The sequence below is a fragment of the Mytilus trossulus genome, chromosome 3 (genome assembly GCF_036588685.1).
Source record: "Mytilus trossulus isolate FHL-02 chromosome 3, PNRI_Mtr1.1.1.hap1, whole genome shotgun sequence".
Taxonomy (NCBI): domain Eukaryota; kingdom Metazoa; phylum Mollusca; class Bivalvia; order Mytilida; family Mytilidae; genus Mytilus; species Mytilus trossulus.
Genome location: NC_086375.1, coordinates 28,530,314 through 28,553,969, shown reverse-complemented (window position 1 = coordinate 28,553,969; position 23,656 = coordinate 28,530,314). Strand labels below are relative to the sequence as shown.

Sequence of the window (23,656 nt, the reverse complement as noted above, 5' to 3'; positions counted from 1 at the left end):
GTTTTGATAGGTTTTTCTTACGTTAAGGTCAAGTTACAGTAAATGTGCTATGTCACAGATTTCAGTTAAATTTGGCAAACAACTCTGGCTCGGTGAACTTCAACTGAAAATCGAAAAAATATTGCATTTATCTCAATATATATTCAACTTACATATTTATAATCTTTATGATATTACATGTACATATACAGTATATAAATGGGTATGTCTATTTTAACCGATTATCCCAATACTGCTTAACAGCCTGCATCCTGGTCGGAATTGGTATATTTTGCACTGGTTGTGGTAACTCACAAATATTGTACGTTTCCTTTATAATAATTAATATAGCATTTGCAATAAAGTGATATTGTTCATAAGCATTCGGTGTATACTGCTGATCTTCGCAATCTTTCAGAAGATAATATAAACTCAACGCGTCATTTTTTCCATCTTGCGAAAAGAGTCTAACTATACACCCAATCATAACATATATGCCGATGATAATCACATTTATAATAAAAGGATGATTCATCAATAAAGTCGAAACCAGCCGATACAAAAACTTGTCATAGGTAAATCTTTCCTTTAACCATACCGGGAAAGAAATCTGTAGATACTGGTCTACTTTCGAGTTCTTGATTGCATCGACAATAACTGGATGGATTTTGTTCATCTCGGTTAAAGCAATTGTCAAGTTGCCGTTTAAATAGTAGAAAAGAGCTAATTGAACTCTCCCCGATATTTGTCTGTCATTGAATCCACAAGGATAAATAAGTGAAAGAGAGTCCTTGTACCAACTTTCAGCTTTTTTTTCGTGAATATCTGGTTCTAAGCGAATGATAATAATCTGCTATCTGTCTCCTTATGACGGGTTGAAAGGCACCGATAAACTCCAATGAAACTATTTGAGGTAAAATTGCTACTTCTTCCTCTAATGCTTCGCACTGAGAACGACTCTGAATCGACATCATGATTGTTAGCGATGACAAAAAGAGAGATTCATTCACAATTAGCAGCTCGGTGAATCCTTGTGAGATTTCTTTAAATTGACGAATGGCTTTACAGAGTATCCTACATGAGGTAGTTCTTTTATTTTTCGTATACCAGTTCATTGAATATATAAAAATATCTTCAATATCATTTTCACAAAGTAATTCGGCAATGATTTCTTTAATGCGACCGGATGTCAAGATGGCACTAATCATATCCGCTAGAATCAGACATTCGTCCTTAGATTTGTGATCTATCATGTTATTCTGTGGAATGAAGTAATTCGGTAGGTAGTGATTCCTGTACATGATGTGAAGAAGAGTCAGCGATTTGAATAATAACTCCATTAACCGGATTGGCTGCCATTTCGCATTGTGTATGACGTCACTCACCCAAAATATCACCGTCTTGATAAAATATGAACAAAGGACATCTGAATTTTTCAGATGTATCATTTTAAAATGCTTGAGTAGATAATAACAATGATATTGGGTGTCCGTCCAATTCATCACCAAGACCTTTTCTGCTTCTGTAAAAGACAGTCTCCATTCTATATCTTTATGTTTACTCAGGGCGTGACCAGTCGCTACAGCATAAACACTCAAGTGTTTAATTTTTTCAACATCGCCATTAAAGTGTGTTCGTTGAAAAATGTCATTAGCAAATGATGGCCAATTAGCGCATTTGATTGCGTGCACAATGTCAGTTGATGTGCCTTCAATACCTTCTTCTGTGAGAGCAGGCCCATTTATATGATTTTCATCCCCTGTCGTACCACATTCTTTCATTACTCTCACAAAGCCTGTACTGCTCAAGTAATAGTAACGTCCATCTTTCTTAATATAATAATCTAGAAAATCATAGTATCTTCGCGTATTAGATGGGAGGATTATTTTGATGTATCCTGGATGACAGAGATCGGAAATGAAAGGTAAACTGTTCACATTATCCCGTAACGTTCCAAAGTACTCGTAAGCCTCAGCCCAAGTAGCAACGAAAATCATATCGATGTCACATGCATTTGGCATCCCTTCTGTATAGCTTCCAGCAAACACGGGCCAGACCTTTGACACGTTCAAATCAGGTTCGAGCTCGCGCCATTTTCTTGCATATGCCTGCCAAACGTTTACACAGTTTCTTTTTATCTGACGGGTAATCATTTCATTTGTCATCATTTCTGTTACAAAATTAGTCCAGGGTTCCGACTTCCAGTCCTCAGGTAATTCGGATTTGCTTAAAATGTTTCGCACTTCCTCTACCACGGAGTTGCCATCTGAGTCGATCGTGAACGTTGTTCTGATTGACTGCATCCTTACATTTGTACATTCGTGTTTTTATATTCCTATAATGAAAATAACATTAATATGTTTGAAGTTGTCAAACTCAACAATAGATCCCATAATAAAATAGATTTGTCCTTGAAAGTTGAAGTTAGAGCTGGTAGACTTTTCTATAATTTCATATTATTTGTCCTAAAAATAATACACTAAACTAAAATTTTGATTGTTTTAAATTTACTGTCTCAAAAAAATGCGCCACGAAATTACTGTTTCCGGTTCAAAAGACATGGTTTCAGAGGTATGCCAATGAACCATGAAAATGAGGTCAAAGTCAGATGGTACCTGCCAGACAGACATATACACATTGAACTAATTTCATACACCAACTATAATAGATGACTATTGTCGAAAGTCCTTGAAAGACATGAACACAAACACTACAGGAACATTGACCAATGATTCATGAAATTGGGGTCAAGGTCAGTTGATACCTGCTAGACAGAATTTCACACCTCACAACCATTCAATCCACCAACTATTTTTGGCCTATTGCGTATAGTATTTGAAATACAGACCAAACTGCAAAAACTTATAATTGAACAATGAACAATGAAGATGAGGTAAATGTCAGATGGAACCCATAATATATAACAAATATGGTTATCCTATTACTCATAATGAGTAAGAAAACTCATTTTTTCCAAGCAGTCTGAAGTATATAAATGAGGTCAAGGTCATTGGATATATAAAAGACGGAAAATTCGTGAAATAAGGTATGTGCATACAAGAAATGAAGCATAAAGGTCTTCATGCTTCTGGAATATAAAGCTTTAAACATATAGTTTCGCCGCCGCCGCTGGATAGTAATACATTTGTCTCCCATACTGCGACTTTCGTCGCAAACGAGAGAAAAAACTAAAAATAAAACTTTCCAGGACGTGGTAGTTATTGTGACGGCATCTACATGTACTTTATATTCTAAGATAGGCCACATCTACAAAACATACGTCACTGTTGCTGTTTCACTGATGCCGTCTGAAACCATATGCTATGCAGGGCGCAGCTCTTTATGACCGCACTGAACTCTGAACAGTTGGGGCAAGTATGGACACAACATGCAAGTTTAATACAGCTGTGAATTTTGATTGTGATTAAATAGTTGACACAGCATAGGCTTCTTACACATGATGAATGTGGTCTTCTGAACTCGATTATTTTTTACCTATTATAGTGGATCAATATCCAAAATCTAAGTACACGGCCATGGATTGAATCAGCATATCAAAGAATCCCAAGAATTCAAATTTTGATGAAATTTACAAATTTTTTTTAAAGTTTAATTTTGGACCCTTTTGACCTCAATGTCAAATGAATGTGGACCAATTTAATAACAGGGCCTAATAATAAAAGTCTAAGTACATGGTTATATTAAGCATATCAAAGAACCCCAATAATTCATTTTTTGGATACATTGGACCTCATGTGGACCATTTTAAAAACGGGGGCAAAATTCCAAAAACTTATTAATACACAGTTAGATTCAGCATATTTAAGAGCCCCAAGAATTCAAGAATAAAACCCCAATGAAATACGTCAGGGAATTAGCATTTTATACAAAACATTAGAAAAGTATTGTTGTTGGCCCCTTTTTGGCGCCTAATTTCTAAACAGTTTGGAGCTTAACACCTAAAATCAATCCTAGTAACCTTCCTATATTGAAATGGAACCTTGTGGTACAATTTCACACTTACACACAAGTTATTGTCTGGAAACTAGCAAAATACTTATTTTGACCACTTTTTGGCCCATTGTTCCTACACTGTTGGAACCATAATCTCCAAAATCAATCCCATTCGGTAACCTTCCTTTTGTGGTTTCAAACCTTATGTTAAAATATCATAGAGACCCATTCACTTAATAAACTAAAGTTATTGTCCAGGAACGAAGTGTCTTTGAACGAACCTGACGACGACATGGTACCAATATACGAACATACAATTTGTTTGCGGTCGTATAAACCTGGTGTATACCAACAAGCACTTGTCTTCGCTGAACCGGGGGATGTGTCAAAGAGCCAAAAACTCGACCAAAGCGGCCGAAGGCAACCATTCAATTTGGGTTTTCGACACAGCGAGAAAATCCCTGCACCCGATCGCGGGCTTCAGTTTGCCCTTTAACAAAAAATGTGTACTAATTCAGTGAAAGTCGACTGACCCCCCCCCCCCCCACATAACTATAATGGAAAATTTATCATTTTTGTTAGGCCACGCCAATATAGTTCCTTGTTTCGACGGACCACCCAGCACATATTTTTATTCAGCAATAAGAACCAATAGTTTTTAAAGAGCCTCGTTTCCCGCATTATGAATATAATTGTGTCTATATTTCCCATTGACGCTCCTTTTTTTGTAAAACATTAAAATTAAAACCATCACAATCTTTAGCTTTTCAGTCAACAGCTTCGAGCATTAACATATTAGATTTCTTATAACAGTCAACGACGATACTTGATTTTCGTGTTTTAAGAATAAAGTACACAATAGGAGCAAAAGTGTTGCCTTCAACTGAAATATAGTTTGCCGGCGGAACCAAAGTACTCGATTTATTTGTATAGACCTGAGCGTGTTGTGCAGTCGTTGTCGTGTGATGGTATGATTTATAGATGTTTCTCGTTTACATTTGTATATACATAAGACCGTTTGTTTTCCTGTTTAAATTATTTACACCAGTCATAGCTTCCTGTTTGGTGGGAGCCAAAGCTCCGTGTTGAAAGCATTACTTGTCGAACTATAATTATAAACTTTAAATACATTTCGACTGGGTTGGAAAATTGTCTCATACAAAATGTAATCCTTGTATCTATGATGAGCTTATCTGTCGTATCATATCTTATTTATATATATACAGTGTCAAACAGACAAAGACCAAAACACGACAACAGAAAAACGACGGAGAAACACAGACAACCAAAACATATTACACAAAAAAACTAAATAAAGTGCACACATTTACGAACAACGCAAAAGTGGGCATTACAATCATGTCTTGGTAAACAGAATAAAAAACACTTCAATAGTTGATAAATTTAAGTACACGTGTCAAGTGGTAAATCTTAATTCTATTTTCATAACGTCTCGTTTCCTTGATCAAATTACAATATTGTCAAAACCTGGTTTTTATTTTAAACAAAAATAATTAATAAAATCGCCATGCTTTTACTCTCAAGCTCGCCTAAAAAATTTGAAAAATAAATTTGTTTTATTAAAATTTTTAAATCGCTCGCTCGCCCCAATTTCTGGGGTGGAAAAATCCGTTAAACAAGAAATTAAATTGATGTTACCTTTTAGTTAGTTTAAAATAGTCCACTTACAAAATACTGACTTGACATACAAGTTGCGTTATAAATAGATAAGCGTTAACTTACATATTATTATGATTAAGTAGACACACTTAAAGATGTGTTGTCAGACTGATAAAAAATAACATGCATGCAAGGTCGTTCACATCCAGGAGATGACAGTTCATTAATTACTACAAAGTCCTCCATTTAGAAAATATGGCGCTGCATACCTATTTCAAACAAATGTGACTTACCATGCAGCTGGTCTATGCGTAAATTCTACTTTCCATCATATTCGTGTTCTAGTTATTTGGTGATTATTAAAGTTATTTATAATCTACTGAATCGATACCGGATTTTAGCTTTGTTTACGGAATGTGTATAAATGCGTGAATGATTCATTGATGTGTAGTATATATACGATCATATAATGAGGGGTAAGACCTTTATTGGGACTCCGGCATCGGGTAATTTTATGTTCGGGATTTCGGGATCCGGGAATTATTTTTTTTTTAACCTCGGGATGTTTGGAATTATTTTTTTTTAATTCGGGACATCGGGATTTTCTATTTTTAAGCTCGGGATTTCGGGATCAGGACCCCCCTCTATAATGTACATGTAAAAAGAGAACAGAAAATTGTTTGACATATGTCAGGTACGATGGGTAAGGTTGTCTTGTGAGATAACGTTCTGTGCTGGTGATTCGGTCCTGACTGATCACAGGCACTCGTCTCAGAATTTTTTCCCCATTATACTTTTTATATCACACAAGGTTCTTAACTTGCATTTCAGAAAAATGTCAGACGGTTACTAAATTCCGTTATATGCCGCTTTCTAGTCTGACAACCCTATTAAAACTTTGTTATATCGTAAATCTAAACTGATGTATCTTTAAAATGGTGTATAACATGCCTACATTTGTTGTCGTAATCAGTCAAAGAAATCCTACTAATTAAAGTATGTCAATCTTGATAATTTTGCTAACCGCTGACTTATTGACAATAAACGCGTCACGTCTCCTTATATATCTCGGTTTCCGATTGGTCAATTTTATGGGAAAGTCTAAACTATTATCAGAGTTATCTGATCTTGTTTCATTTTCAGACGTAAAGTCAAGAGAGAGTCTGAATGACATTGACCGTCAGCAGGTGGCAGTTTGGTCCGCTGCTGTATGCCCTGAGGTAATCGGTGCCCTGAGGTAATCGTGGTAATGCGCCATTGATTAAATACGCACGAAAATATAGTTCTTATTTAGATAGATCTTAATACCAAATTTTAATGTGATCAAATACCAAAGATGTCAACAAACTTCCCAAATGATTTTTTTATTTGTATTCACCGATCATTCATTTCGTATGTACGTGTAGGGTGGGAGTGGCTGGTAAAATTATAAACTTTTTTTAATTTTTTTTTATAAAAGTTCAATTAATAATCTGAAGTATTCATTCATGACAGGGTTACCTGAGGTAACCCCAATTATAACAACAAATACAACCATTAAACTCAAGTCAACTGAGGTAACTTTATATATACATCACATAAACAATACAAATCTATGAAGTCCTACATTTCAAATTAAAAAATTGTGGAATTACAATATGAATGTTTACACTAGCAAAGTATCAACTAAGAATTCTTTCATAGCAGGGTTACCTGAGGTAACCAAAACAATAACAGCAAATACAACCTATTTAACTCAAGTTAATTCAGATCACCTTTACATATACATCACATACAAAATATAACTTCAAAGAATTCCTACATTAAAAATTAAGAGGTTAGTTTATTACACCATAAGTATAAAGTACCAAAGTATCTACTAAATATTCTGTCATGCACGGTTACCTCAGGTAACTCATAAAATAGAAACAAGTATTATCCATTCATATCAAGTTAACTTAAGTCGCCTTTCCAATATATCACATAAACAATACCCATCTATGAAGTCCTACATTTAAAATAAAGAAATTGTTTGATTACAACATAAATGTTTACACTAGCAAACTATCTAAAAATCATTCTTCATAACATGGGTACCTGAGGTAACCCCAGACATAATTACAAATATAACCCACATAACTGAAGTTAACTGAGGTCACCTTTACATGTGCATCACATAAACAATACAACTTTCATGAAGTCCTACATTTAAAATAAAGAAGTTTGTTTATTACAATTAATGTAAACACTAGCAAAGTGTCTACGAAGGATTCATTCATTACAGGGTTACCTCAGGTAACCATAACAATAACAACAAAGATACCCCATCTAACTCAAGTTAACTGAGGTCACCTTTATATATATACATCACATAAACAATACAACTTTCATGAAGTCATACATTTAAAAAAAAAAATTTGTGTATTACAATTAATGTAAACACTAGCAAAGTGTCTACGAAGGATTTATTCATTACAGGGTTACCTCAGGTAACCATAACAATAACAACAAAGATAACCCATCTAACTCAAGTTCACTGAAGTCACCTTTTAATATATATACATCACATAAACAATACAAATCTATGAAGTCCTACATTTGAAATTAAAAAAATGTAGAGTTACAATACAAAGGTATAGACTAGCAAAGTATCTACTAAGAATTATTTCATAGCAGGGTTACCTGAGGTAACCAATACAATAACAACAAATAAAACTTATTTAACTCAAGTTGATTCAGATCACCTTTACATATACATCACATAAACATTATAACTTCAATGAATTTCTACATTAAAAACGAAGAAGTTGGTTTATTACACCATAAATGCATATACTAACAAAGTATATTAAGTATACTGTCATGACAGGGTTACCTCAGGTAACCCATAAAATAGCAACAAGTATTATCCATTCATATCAAGTTAACTTAAGTCGCCTTTCCGGTATATCACATAAACAATACACATCTATGAAGTCCTACATTTAAAACAAAGAAATATAAATGTTTACAATAGCAAACTTTCTAAAAAGCATTCTTCATGTCATGGGTACCTGAGGTAATCAAGACATAATAACAAATATAACCCACTTAACTGAAGTTAACTGAGTTCATCTTTACATGTACATCACATAAGCAATACAACTTTCATAAAGTCCTACATTTGAAATAAAGAAGTTTGTTTATTACAATTAATGTAAACACTAGCAAAGTATCTACGAAGAATTCATTCATTACAGGGTTACATGAGAGACAGGGTTACCTCAGGTAACCTATTAATAACAACAAATACAACCCTTTTAACTCAAGTTTACTCAGGTAACATATATCTATACATCGCATAAACAATACAAATCTATGAAGTCCTACATTTTAAATTAAGAAATTGTGTAATTACAACATCAATGCATATACCAGCAAAGTATCTACGAAGTATTCTTTCATAACAGGGCTACCTCAGGTAACCCCAAAAATAACAGTAAATATAATCAATTAAATAAAGTTAACTTAAGTTGCCTTTCCTAAATATCATATTAACAATACACATCTATGAAGTTTAAATCTATAAAAAAGTAAATCGTTTATTACAACTTAAATGTATATTCTGGAAAACTATCTACAAAGTATTCTAACATGACAGGATAACCTCGGGTAACCATAACAATAACATCCAATAAAAAATACAAATCTATGAAGTCCTACATTTTTAAATTAAGAAATTGTGTGATTGAAATACAAATGTATACACTAGCATAGTATCTACTTATATTTTTTTTATAACAGGGTTACCTGAGGTAACCCAAGCAATAACAGCAATTACAACCAATTTAACTCAAGTTAATTCAGATCATCTTTACATTTACATCACATAATCAATATAACTTCAATGAATTCCTACATTGAAAATGAAGAAGTTGGTTTATTACACCATAAATACATATACTAACAAAGTATCTACTAAGTATTCTGTCATGACAGGGTTACCTCAGGTAACCCATAAAATAGCTACAAGTATAATCCATTCAAATCGAGTTAACACAGATCGCATTTTCTAAATATCGCGTAAGCAATTTACATCTGTGAAGTCCTACATGTAAAATAAAGAAATTGTTTGATTACAACATAAATGTTTACACTAGCAAACTATCTAATAAGCATTCTTTCATAACAGGGGTACCTGAGGTAACCCCAAATATAATTGCAAATATAACCCACTTCACTGAAGTTATTTGAGATCACCTTTACATATATATCCCATAAACAATATAACTTCAATGAAGTCCTACATTCAAAATAAATAAGTTGGTTTATTACAATTAAAGTAAAGACTAGCAAAGTATCTACGAAGTATTCATTCATGACAGGGTTACCTCAGGTAACCCCAATTATAACACCAAATACAACCCATTTAACTCAAGCGAACTCATGTAACATTTACATATAATCGCATAAACAATACAAATCTATGAAGTCCTGCATTTTAAATTGAGAAATTGTGTAATTACAGCATAAATGCATATACCAGCAAAGTATCTACGAAGTATTCTTTCATAACAGAATTACCTCAGGTAACCCAAAAAAATAACAACAAATATAATAGATTCAAATCAAATTAACATAAAGTTGCAGTCTTGTTATTGACTGCTCCATAGGCTTACATGCAAAACAGCTGATCTTAGAAAAATAAATCATGTTCATATCATGTATGTACCAAATTGAAAAAAAGGGGTCCTGCCACGAAGAATAAAACGTTACGCAATCGTGAAGTCAACTCATTTTTTTTTCTTTTTGTTTGCTATTTTTACTAGACCTCACCACTTCAAGTAAACATGATATCCTTCCACTTTCCTGGAATGATATCCCCAAAAGATGCAAGATGTTTTAAAAAGTCTATATTTATGTTTCCATTCACCATAAACCTATAAACAAACAGAAAAAAATGAGTTCAGAAAAAAATTCAGTCTACTAAATTATCTGTAAATCTCATTCTTGTCTATCTTTATGAATAACCTGACCATGCACAGTTGTACAGTGGTTCACTGAGGTAACCTGACCATGCACAATTGTACAGTGGTTCCCTGAGGTAACCTGACAATGCACATTAGTACAATGATTCCCTGAGGAAACCTACCATGCACAGTAGTACAATGGTTCCTGAAGTAATCTGACCAGGCACAGTAGTGCAATTGTTCCCTGAGGTAACCTGACCATGCACAGAAGTACAATGGTTCCCTGAAGTAATCTGACCATGTACAGTAGTACAATGGTTCCCTGGGGAAACCTGACCATGCACAGTAGAACAATGGTTCCCTGAGGTAACATGACAATGCACAGTATAACAATGGTTCCCTGAGGTAACCTGGCCATGCACAGTAGTACAGTGGTTCCCTGAGGTAACATGACCATGTAAAGTAGTACAATGGTTCCCTGAGGAAACCTGACAATGCACAGTAGTACAATGGTTCCCTGAGGTTACCTGACCATGCACAGTAGTACCATGGTTCCCTGAGATAAACTTAACATGCACAGTAGTACAATGGTTCCCTGAGGTAACCTGGCAATGCACAGAAGTACAATGGTTCCCTGCAGTAACCTGACCATGTACAGTAGTACAATGATTCCCTTGGGAAACCTGACCATGCACAGTAGTACAATGGTCACCTGAGATAACATGACCATGCATAGTAGTACAATGGTTCCCTGAGGTAACATGACCATGTACAGTAGTTCAATGGTTCCCTGAAGTACTCTGATAATGCACATTAGTGCAATGGTTCTCTGAAGTAACCTGATCATGCACGGTAGTGCAATGATTCCCTAATTACTTACCATGCACAGTAGTACAATTGTTCCCTGAAGTAACCTGACCATGCAGAGTAGTACAATGATTCCCTGAGTTACCTACCATACACAGTAATACAATGGTTCCCTGAAGAAACCTGACCATGCACAGTAGTGCAATGGTTCCCTGAGGTAACCTGACCATGCACAGTAGTACAATGATTCCTTGAGGTAAACTCACAATACACAACAGTACAATGATTCCCTGAGGTACCATGACCATGCACAGTAGAACAACGTTTCTCTGAGGAGACTTGAACATGCACAGTAGTAAAATGGTTCCCTGCACAGCAGTACAATGGTTCCCAGAGGTTACCTGACAACGTTCAGTTGTATAGTGGTTAACTGGTGTAACCTGACCATGCACAGTAGTACAATGGTTTCCTGAGGTAACCTGACCATGCACAGTAGTACAATGGTTCCCTGAGGTAACCTGACCATGCACAGTAGTTCAATGGTTTCCTGAGGTAACCTTAAAATACACAGAAGTACAATGATTCCCTGAGGGACCATGACCATGCACAGTAGAACAATGATTCCCTGAGGAGACTTGACCATGCACAATAGTACAAAGGTTCCCGCACAGTAGTACAATGCTTTCCTGAGGTTATCTGACCATGCCCAGTTGTACAGTGGTTCCCTGAGGTAACATGACCATGCACAGTAGTAAAATGGTTCCCTGAGGTAACCTGGTCATGCACAGTAGTACAATGGTTCCCTGAGGTAACCTGGCAATGCACAGTAGTACAATGCTTTCCTGACGTTACCTGGCCATGCATAGTTGAACAGTGGTTCCCTGAGTAACCTGACAATGCATAGTTGAACAGTGGTTCCCTGAGTAACCTGACAATGCATAGTATTACAATGGTTTCCTGAGGTAATCTAACCATGCACAGTAGTACAGTGGTTCCCTGAGGTAACCTGGTCATGTATAGTAATTAACAGATGACCTGAGGTAACCTGGTCATGTACAGTAATTTACAAATGATCTGAGTTAGCCTGTCCGTGAAAAAAAAGAACATAGATGTAATCTGGACTGACTAAGCTGGCGAAGGGAGTTATGAACATTCAATTGTGGTAACCTGAGGTTTGTAGAAAATTAGCGTTTTGCAAAATTTATCTGTGGTAACATGGAGCTGGTACAATGACCATGAAGTTGTGACCTTAGGTAAACTCACCATATTCTAACATACAGAAGTATTCTGAGGTTACATATGTATATACAGTAGTCAAGAAATGACATTAGTTAACATTTGCACTTGGCCATGTATAGAAATGCAGAAGTGCCCTAAAGAAAACTAAAAAAAATGGTGTTTTGTAAAGTTTATACAAAGTGTGGTAATACGAGTATGTGCAGTAATACAGAGTAACCTCACCATGTACAGCAATACAGAGGAAATATTAGGTAACCTCACAATGTTCAATCATACAGAGGTGACCTGAGGTAACCTCACCATGTGAGCAATCATAGATATGATCTGAGATACAGGAAATACACAGTAATTTAGAGATGACCTAAGGTTATCTGACCATGTACAAAAGTCCAATGGAGATGTGAGGTTTTTCCTTGAAAATATCCAACATCTCTCAAATAAGATTGATTAAGACAATTAACATTTTAAAAAAAGCAGTTATATACTATATAACCTGTGCTTGTAACTACGTTACTTTCAAAGTAATGTCAAATGAAAAAAAAAATAGATTACTGTTCGTACTGCAATGTTTCTCTTTTTTAATACTGGTGAATAAAATCCTTACAGTGTGTACTGGCTGGTCATCATTGCGTATGATACGATTTTGATACTCATACACAGCTAATGAATATTATGCATGAATATAGATAAGATCAGCGCGTGTAGCCATAGACTGAGAGTTGTAGATTTGTAGTGTAAATATATAGATGCCGATTATAGAATACAAAATTAGATCAGAAACATAGTTATTAAAATTAAGAAAGGAAATGGTGAATATGTCAAAGAGACAACCATTCGACCATAGAGCAGACAACAGCCGAAGGCAACCAATGGGTCTCCAATGTAGCGAGAATTCCCGCAGCTGTAGGTGTCCTTCAGTTGGCCCCTAAAAATATGCATAATAGTTCAGTGATAATGGACGTCATACTAAACTCCGAATTATACACAAGAAACTAAAATTTAAAATCATACAAGCCTAACAAAGGCCAGAGGCTCCTGACTTGGGACATGCGCAAAATTGCGGCGGGGTTAAACATGTTTATGAAATCTCAACCCTCCCCCTATACATCTAGCCAGTGTTGAAAAGTAAAAGCATACCAATACGCACATTATAATTCAGTTCAAGAGAAGTCCGAGTCCGATGTCAAAAGATATTACAAAAAAATAAAAAATAAAATGACAATAGTACGTAAATAACAACAGACTACTAGCATTTAACTTCCATGCCAGCTCCAGACCTCAATTAAACTGATTGAAAGATTATGTGTTCATCATATGAATATCAGGCACACTCCCTCCCGTTAGGGGTTTAGTATCATACTATCATAAAAGATATGAGAAGAACATAACCCGTGTCATACCAACAACTGTTTTTTTTAGAAATACATGTGTTTAGTTCCGATTCAAAGACTCTATCAGTGAATCAATATTAAAGCCAAAATATGCAATCTTTAATGACCTGACAACAGTATCGTAACTATATCCCTTTTTAATAAGTCTATTTAAAGGTTTTGTTAGTTTCTGAGGAGAATACTGACATTTTTGTTCTTTATATAGAATATTTCCATAAAAAATTGGATGTGAAATACCTGAACGTATATAAAGATGTCTGCATGTTGAGTTATATTTACGAATTATTTCCTTATACCGATGATAAAATTTAGTAAATGTTTTGACCAGTTTGTGATATCGAAAACCCTGGTGTAATAATTTTTTAGTAATACATAAATTTCTCTCGCTAAAATCTAATACGTTGTTACATACACGAGAGAATCGTACAAGTTGAGATATATAAACACCATAAGATGATGACAAGGGAACGTCACCATCTACAAATGGATAATTAACAATCGGAAATGAAAAAAACATCTCTCTTATCAACAATTTTTGTATTATAAGTGTAATCTTCCCGTTTATGATATAGATATCAAGATCGAGGAAAGGGCAGTGGTCATTGTTATCATTAGCTTTAATTAAAGTAAGTTCTACAGGATAAATTTCTTTAGACTAAGTATACATACGGAAGTCGTTATTATTGAGAGCCAATATATCATCCAAATATCTAAAAGTATTGTTAAATTTTTGTATCAAATATTGTTTTGATGGGTCTTTGCTAATTTAAGTCATAAATTGTAACTCGTAACAATGCAAAAACAGGTCCGCAATAATTGGTTCACAGTTAGTCCCCATTGGAATTCCAATAACTTGACGATATACGGAATCTCTAAAGTTGTTATCAAATAAAAATGCAAGCGCATAAATAGTATCAAAGCATGTCCAATTGACATAGTTCTTTTGTTTATTGCTACTAAAAAATGATCGCAAAGAGTTTGAACATATGTACTCGCATTCCGACTTTTTAAATGCCCAGTTAATTAGGGATGTGAATTTTTTTTTAAGAAGAATATGAGGCAAAGTGGTATATAAGGTAGAAAAATCAAAACTTTGAACAGATTTAAAATCACCAATATATGCATGCAATTTATCAAGTACTTCCATGAACCTTTTATAGATGACAATGCGATATGGAATTTGCTCATTGTTGAAGGCCGTACGGTGACCTACAGTTGTTAATTTCTGTGTCCTTTTGTGGACAGTTGTCTCATTGGGATTTATACCACAGCTTCTTTTTTATATGTATCATTATTGAACGCATACATATCGTTATCTAGGTTCTTCTATTTTAATTGTATATATATTTATATATATCTACTACCCCTTTCGAATAAACAAAGAATGGTACACAAAGAAGCTTTAAATAAAATACATTTCAAACAAAGATAAGAAAAAACCAACGAAAGTGGTAATTATTTAACAATTTTGCATTAGTGTTAATGCTAATCTTACAGTGCAAGATGCATGCAGTACACTTAAATTCAAATAATGCCGTGACAGTTTATAGCGATATTTTTTGTAACAGCTCAGTGGCGGGTCCAGGGGTGTTCTGGGGATAGGAATCCTTTTTTTTTGGAGATCAATGCATTTGAATGGGAACATATAGTTGGAACCCCCTCCTTGTGTCCTGGATTGGGGACTCCCCCTTTAAAAAAAAAATGAATGGATCCGCCACTGCCCCTCATGCAGTCGAACAATATGGACTGATTTTAATAACCTATCTATTAAATGCTAACATTTTCTACTTATGTTACTTTAAAAGAAGTAACCAAAATCAATATATGCGTAATCTGTCCATATGTAAGTGTCATATATTACCAAACACAATGATAGTCAAAGTTTCAACAGGACATTCACGAAACTTTGGCAGCAATCATTTCATTTTCAGGGGGGTGGGGCTATATGTTTTTTTTTAAAGTTTGTTTCTAATTGTTCTGCCACTATATGTAATGCTGAAATGGAAATGAAAGAAAAAAATGTTTTCGACCTGTCTCAAAAAAATATTGTCTTTCGCCGAAGTAAAAAAATACATAGCCCCCCCCCCCCCCCCCCCCCCCTGAAAATCAAATGTTTGCTGCCTTGGGCATGTGTGGATAACTTTTATTCTTTAATAGTTAATTGTATATATACATTTATTTACATATCTCTATGAAACCAGTTTTTGACAACTATTACTATAAAAGTTTAAATCGCCATTCAAAAAGTGTTTTCTTTTTAATTATTTTAAGTCATTTACGTTTCACTAAATAAATATCTGTTCACGTTGCAATGATCACAAATAAACCAAATATTTGGATTTTTTTCGTGAATTATTTGTCGTAACTTATTGTAAAAAATTGTATGTGTTCCTGTTTTCTCCTATTTTTCGCACATATACTGTCAGTCGAAATAGAAAGTACAATGATGTTTTTTTAGTTTATTCTATTTTTAGATCATGTTATTACTACGCATATGGGCACTATTGCCACGATTACCTGAGGGCACCGATTACCTCAGGGCATACAGCAGCGGACCTAACTGCCATCTGCTGACCGTCATGGGAAAATTTTAGACCGGAATCCCGCTATATAATAATTCACCTTGTTCTATAATAAATAGAGAGGTGGAGACCAACTCCATTTTTATAGTACTTTTTTGAACTATTTAATGCGCAACCAGTCACACAGATTCCGGAAGTTATATAGGAATTTCCTTTGTTATGATCATACAGATGTCTGAACGCTGAGTTACAATGTCAATGAAGATCGACCCTTATTGAAATGATATCCTCACATGAGAATTGAATACCATGTAAAATATATTAAAAAAAAATCTGTCTAGGGAAAATCTGTATCTAAAAAAAGAAACTCGTTACTTATTAGACATACCACAAATAACTATTGTGAGTTTTTTTTTCAATGTATCTTATACAATTTTACTAACTGGGGGATAAGTTATATTCAGACAAAAACTAACAGTTTTTTAAATCGCGAGTTAAGAACCTTGTGTTTTATAAAGGTTTATAGGGAAAACAAATTCTGAAACGAGTGCCTGTGTGACTGATCTGGTGGGTCCTGATCCTGTGGTTGTGGGGTTTGTTTGAATTGTATCATAACGACAGAAAAACAACCGTTCTGTAGCATATGTTTTCGCCTATACGTCATAAGTACCGTGCGAGGAATATTCCAACATTTTTTTATAGCAAAAGTCGTGCAAATTGTTGTAACCATGTGCTGGTGACTAGGTAAAACGGCACTTGTTCTGTGCAATATTTCTGTATGTGCTGTTAAATGTTACTGACTATAATTAACAGAATAACAGAACCCCTCCCCCCCCCCCCCCAAATCCAGACCCTCTGTTATCTGATTTCTTAAAAATGACATTGTTGTGAACTATTATTAAAAATAAAACAATTTACCCTTGTTTACTAGCTGTTTTTTATTTATTTTTGAGTTCACTAGTACTGTTAGTGAAACCCCTCTTGTCCCCTTTTGAGATAAGACAATATGTATATGACTTGTGGGATGACCATCCGTTTGCTTGACTTTTAAATACATTTTGTAGTTATTAAATATCTAATATCTATATATGTAAAAAAAAAAAAAAAAAAAAAAAAAAAAGATTTATGTGGTATGTTTGCCAAAGAACAAATTTCTATCAGAAACCAAATGAAGTGGGCGTTAACAACTAACATACGTAAACGTACGACCTTTCAAATGACCCGAAGAATCAAAATGTGAACGGTTTTGCATAAACTTTGAGAGCATAATTATATATAAATATAAAGGACTTTTTTTCTAATAAAATTGATAATGGAAATAGGGAATGTTTCAAAGAGACATCAACTCGATCAAAGAGCAGAAAACAGCCGACGGCCACCAATGGATCTTCAACACCGCGAAAAAAAATCCGTACCTTGAAGTGAGCATCAGCTGGTGCATTAACAAAATGTATACTAGTGCAATGGGCTTAACGCCATTAAATATAAACTAAAAAAGTGTCTTCAGGAGCTTAAATCAAATTTCTTTGTAATAATTTAGTATAAATTTCCTAAAAAGATGACATTGCAGGTTTTTTCACTGAGGGAGAGGGATGTCTTGGTGAAAGTTGTTGTACACTGGAATAGGTTTGAGATTCTAAAATTGTTGATAAAAAAATCGAAGCAGATTTTAAAGTTGTATTTTAAAAGAAAAATCAGTGGCGGATCCATAAATGTTCGTAAGTGGGGGCCCAATGACTGGCCTGAGAGGGGACCCGCGCCAGTAACGCTTCAGTGATTCCCTATACAGGCAACCAAATTTTTTCCCCAAAAAAGGGGGCCGGACCCCCTGCCCCCCCCCCCCCCCCCTAAAATCCGCCTCTGAAAATGTATATTAGCTATTAAGCATCATTTTCCTATTGTCAAACATACACTCATCGTCTAAGGGTGTCAGGTGGCCCGCTTTTTAAAAGTTATTTTAATATTTCATGATATAAACGAGATAACGTAGACAACACACACACAAACAAGATTTTTTAAGTTATAATTTTAAAGTTCGAAACGTAAAGTCTGTTGTCAAGGCATTTTGATAAAGATTAAAGGGGAAGTTAGTGAACGATGTGTCCTTTTTTCTATCTTTAGATATATTTCATGAAGGAAAATAAAATTTGCCAAAATTTTTATGAAAATGAGTGAAAAATGAGTGAACGAAATAGGACCGTTAGTTTTCCTTTTGAATTGTTTTACTTTGTCATTTTGGGGCTTTTATAGTTGTCTATGTGGTATGCGCATTGTTGAAGGCCGTATGTTGTAGTGACCTATAGTTGTTAATGTCTATGTCATTTTGGTCTATTGTGGACAGTTGTCTCATTAACAATCATACCACATCTTCTTTTTTATAGTAAGAAATACTCTTTTAGTTAAATACTTATAATATTACTTCAAATATACCCTCTCTGTAGTTATTACTCGTAATAACAAAGTTATAACTCACAAATCAATCATTTTTTTGTATTTTATACGTTTTTGGGACAACACAATCAACTCAAACACGACTGTCTCTTAACGATATGCTATTTGCCCATTTTTAGTGCACATTTTTAAAGTACTACTTAACTAAAAATTAAAATGCGAACTTAAGTTTTGCGAAATTTTGATTGATGAGTACCGATTGAGATTATAATCTAATAGAACATAGTTGTCTGCTCTATGGTCGGGTTGTTGTCGCTTTGACACATTACCCATTTCCTTTCTCAATTTTATTTATCTATTAGTTGACAATTCGACTTTGAACTAGATTCCAGTAGCTGCGAGTACTCGTGGTTTAATAATTTGTTTCTTTATATTTTTATTGTATGTGCTAATTTGACTGCTCTTTGGTCGGGTTGTTATCTTTTTTACATATTCAACATTTCCATTCTCCATTTTAGAGTGTTGTGTTGTTACACAGCTGTACCAATAAAGATGGAAAAGAGGAGGGTTTTTAAAATTGTAGTGAGGAGGGAACAAACAAACACGTTTTAAGCTCTGTCACCAATGCCCAAAACCCGGGGCTGTCGATGTCTTACTTACATAGACACTTTTACAATATTGCAATTTGGTAAACTCTTTTAGCCTTTGCTATTGTGACAACACAAAGGTTACTGGATAAGTAACATTTCCTGCTATACATGCATCATAATAAGTTTTCTGGGCCATTGTAAACGATTGCTTTCTTGACTTTAAAAAAGGTGAAAAATTAAACACAATTCTAAACCAATTAATTTTCAACCGAATCGGTTTTCAAAAACACAAAATCAAGAATGAAGAGAACAACTGTTACACTCAGTTCCTTTATTTATTAATCCCATTGGTATATGATAAAAGAACTGACAGGGAACTTTAACTAGAATGCTGTAATAATCTAAATAATAAACTATCTACTTATCTTTCAATAATTTGGAAGAATTTGTTGTTCTCTTCATTCTTAATATGACAGAAGTGTCCATGTAGAAGTAAGACCTTCTAAATCACTAACTCATATTATAGTAAGTCATTTTTTTTTAATTAATGACAAAGACATCAACTACCAGGAGCTGGATGGTAAGTATAACTTTTAATTTCACAGCACTCACTGCATATTAACAACCTTTCACTTGAGTTATCTGTTAAAATATTTTACCAGTTGATCAGTATGTGGAAGAAGAAGACTGCAGTTTGGTAATACTGTTTTAGCCATTGCTTATTATATACTCAAAGGTTACTAGATAAGCACAGTAAAAAGTAAAATCACAAAAATACTGAACTCAGAGGAAAATCAATACGGAAAGTCCATAATCACATGGCAAAATCAAATAACAAAACGCATCAAAAACGAATAGACAAGAACTGTCATATTCCCGACTTGGCACAGGCATTTTCAAATGTAGAAAATGGTGGATCAAACCTGGTCCCACAGCGCTAACCCTCTCTCTCCAACAACAGTCCCATCAAATTCCGTTATATTTACATGATGCGTTAAATAAACAGTCACAATTAATAAAATAGTCAAAATATGGGTACATCAGTCATCATCGCATAACAATTTTAAAAGGGACAATTTAACAGAACACAAAAACATCTATCTACGAACACATGGATTGACTTGAGTGTCTGACGTCATAAAATGTGTATACGTCACATAAATTTGTCGTTCAATGTGCATACAAACAGTTTTAAAATTTACATAGGCAATGTAAGCATACAGAGTTAAAAAATCAAAAGTATGTATGAACAAATTACAGAAATTGACCGAGATTTAAACTAGTCCAAAAGTTATAGGTAGAATTTATGAGAATCCAAAAATAGTTAATGCCACTACGCGATTGAATGATTTTGACGTTTGTGGTTCAACGTATATAGTAATTCATAATAGAAATATATCATAATGACATATAATAGACCAAAATAAAACTGACGGGATCTTTTAAAGTACAGAGTTACGTAATAAGAACAAAAGAAATACAAAGAGTCGCATATACAAACAAACCACAAAAATATGAAAGCCAATACACACACATTGACGAGATGTATAAGTACCGAGCCACGTCAAACGGATATCACATAAAACCATTCAACAGTAAAAGTAATATTAATAATAGAACAAAGACAAATGAAAGAACAGTAAAACATGTTGTTAAGATGATAAACAACATCAGTACGCAGAATCTATACATCAAGACCATCGTGTATTATTTGAGAAGTTGATACGGAATATTTATCAACAAGGTCTTGGTACCTTCCGATGAACTTTTTATACGACCGCAAAATTTGAAAAATTTTCGTCGTATATTGCTATCACGTTGGCGTCGTCGTCTGCGTCGTTGTCTGCGTCGTCGTCGTCGTCGTCCGAATACTTTTAGTTTTCGCACTCTAACTTTAGTAAAAAGGGAATAGAAATCTATGAAATTTTAACACAAGGATTATGACCACTAAAGGAAGGTTGGGATTGATTTTGGGAGTTTTTGTTCTAACAGTTTAGGAATTAGGGGCCAAAAAGGGGTCCAAATAAGCATTTTTCTTGGTTTTGGCACCATAACTTTAGTATAAGTAAATAGAAATCTATGAAATGTTAACACAAGGTTTATGACCACAAAAGGAAGGTTGGGATTGATTTTGGGAGTTTTGGTTCTAACAGGTAAGGAATTAGGGGCAAAAAAGGGGTCCAAATAAGCATTTTTCTTGGTTTTCGCACCATAACCTTAGTATAAATAAATAGAAATCTAAAAAATTTATACACAAGGTTTATTACCATAAAAGGAAGGTTGGTAATGATTTTGGGAGTTTTGGTCCTAACAGTTTAGGAAAAAGGGGCCCAAAGTTAAACTTTGTTTGATTTCATTAAAAATTGAATAATTGGGGTTCATTGATATGCCGAATCTAACTGTGTATGTAGATTCTTAATTTATGGTCCCGTTTACAAATTGGTCTACATTAAAGTCCAAAGGGTCCAAAATTAAACTTAGTTTGATTTTAACCAAAATTCAATCCTTCGGGTTCTTTGATATGCTGAATCTAAAAATGTACTTAGATTTTTTATTATTGGCCCAGTTTTCAAGTTGGTCCAAATCAGGGTCCAAAATCAAACTTTGTTTGATTTCATCAAAAATTTCATCAAAAATTGAATTATTGGGGTTCTTTGATATGTTAAATCTAAATGTGTTTGAAGATTCTTAATTTTTGGTCCCGTTTTCAAATTGGTCTACATTAGAGTCCAAAGGGTCCAAAATTAAATTAAGTTTGATTTAAACAAAAAATTAATTCGTGGGCTTCTTTGGTATGCTGAATCTAAACATGTACTAAGATTTTTGGTTATGGGCCCAGTTTTCAAGTTGGTCCAAATCAGGATCCAAAATTATTATATTAAGTATTGTGCAATAGCAAGAAATTTTCAATTGCACAGTATTCAGCAATAGCAAGAAATCTCCAATTGCACAGTATTGTGCAATTATAGCAAGACATTTTCCATTGCACAATATTGCGCAATAGCAAGAAATCTTCAATTGCACAGTATTGCACAAAAGCAAGAAATATCTAATTGCACAATGTTGTGCAAAAGCAAATTTTTTTTTAATTAGAGTTATCTTTCTTTGTCCAGAATAGTAAACAAGAATTATTTAATTGTACAATATTGTGCAATAGCAAGATTTTTTTTAATTGGAGTTATCTTTCTTTGTCCAAGATCAACTTAAATCTTTGTTATATACAATAAACAATGTATATTCGCTTTTTACTACCAACTGATAATTTAAAATAATCTTTACCATTCAGTGATAACAATCACTTTTTTACATTTTAATATTTTATGATGTATTTAAATGAGTAATTATTGTTACAAACTCCATTAGAAATTGGAATTGAGATCAGTTTTGGAATAAAGGATAGGGGATGTGAGAAAAAAAATTGGGGCGGGGGGGGGGCAATTTTTCTCATTTGAAATTTCTTAAATAAAAAGAAAAATTTCTTCAAACCTTTTTTGGAGAGGATTAATATTCAACAGCATAGTGAATTGCTCAAAGGCAAAACAAAAAAATCAAGTTCATTAGACCACATTCATTCTGTGTCAGAAACCTATGCTGTGTCAATTATCTAATCACAATCCAAGTTTAGAGCTGAATCCAGCTTGAATGTTGTGTCCATATTTGCCCCAACTGTTCAGGGTTCAACCTGTGCGGTCGTATAAAGCTGCGCCCTGCGAAGCATCTGGTTTAGAACTGGGATAATCTAGATACCTTGATAACTCTAACATTTATCTACCTTAACTCTAGCTGAATTAGCTGATGAGAATTTTAACAATGCGCGAACTTTTTTTAGTAGATGTGGCACAGCAGGAATTTATGCGGATGGGTGGAGATTAAATGACAAAAAATCTGTTTCAATTTGACTGGAGAGAAATTTGGATAGGAAATAACAGAATAAGTTTTACTAAAAAATAGATATTGAAATGACCTTATGACAATTTTAATCAATCCTACATGTATGCGCATTTTAAAAATTATGATTCATACACAACATCATGACACTACTTTTTAAAAACTATGATAATTCTTTAAACTTTTAACAAATTACAATTATTCAGGTTGAACCACTGACATTTCGCTGCTACATTCCCAAATGTTAAATATAATTTGTTCTACTAAAATTGATATTAATTTTATAAAATAACATAATTACTGACAGTTTATATAATTATACCATAAGAGTAACTATATTCCAAGTC

The 23,656-nt window shown here is 34.0% G+C and overlaps 2 protein-coding genes across 10 annotated transcripts in view; one reads left to right on the top strand and one right to left on the bottom strand.

Moving 5' to 3' along the window:
* Positions 1 to 23,656, top strand: part of LOC134711167 (uncharacterized) — a 431,307-nt gene that overhangs the window by 281,968 nt on the left and 125,683 nt on the right. The window lies entirely within an intron of this gene.
* On the bottom strand, positions 144 to 5,961 carry LOC134711168 (uncharacterized). Its single transcript, XM_063571627.1, has 2 exons — positions 5,847 to 5,961; positions 144 to 2,314 (listed from the first exon to the last, which is right to left on the bottom strand). Exon 2 carries the CDS (start codon positions 2,280 to 2,282, stop codon positions 783 to 785), a length of 1,500 nt encoding a protein of 499 aa, XP_063427697.1. The 5' UTR covers positions 2,283 to 2,314; positions 5,847 to 5,961; the 3' UTR covers positions 144 to 782.

Bases quoted from the DNA above. Each gene is read 5' to 3' on its own strand.
- LOC134711168 (XM_063571627.1), bottom strand. From the start codon at position 2,282: ATGCAGTCAATCAGAACAACGTTCACGATCGACTCAGATGGCAACTCC.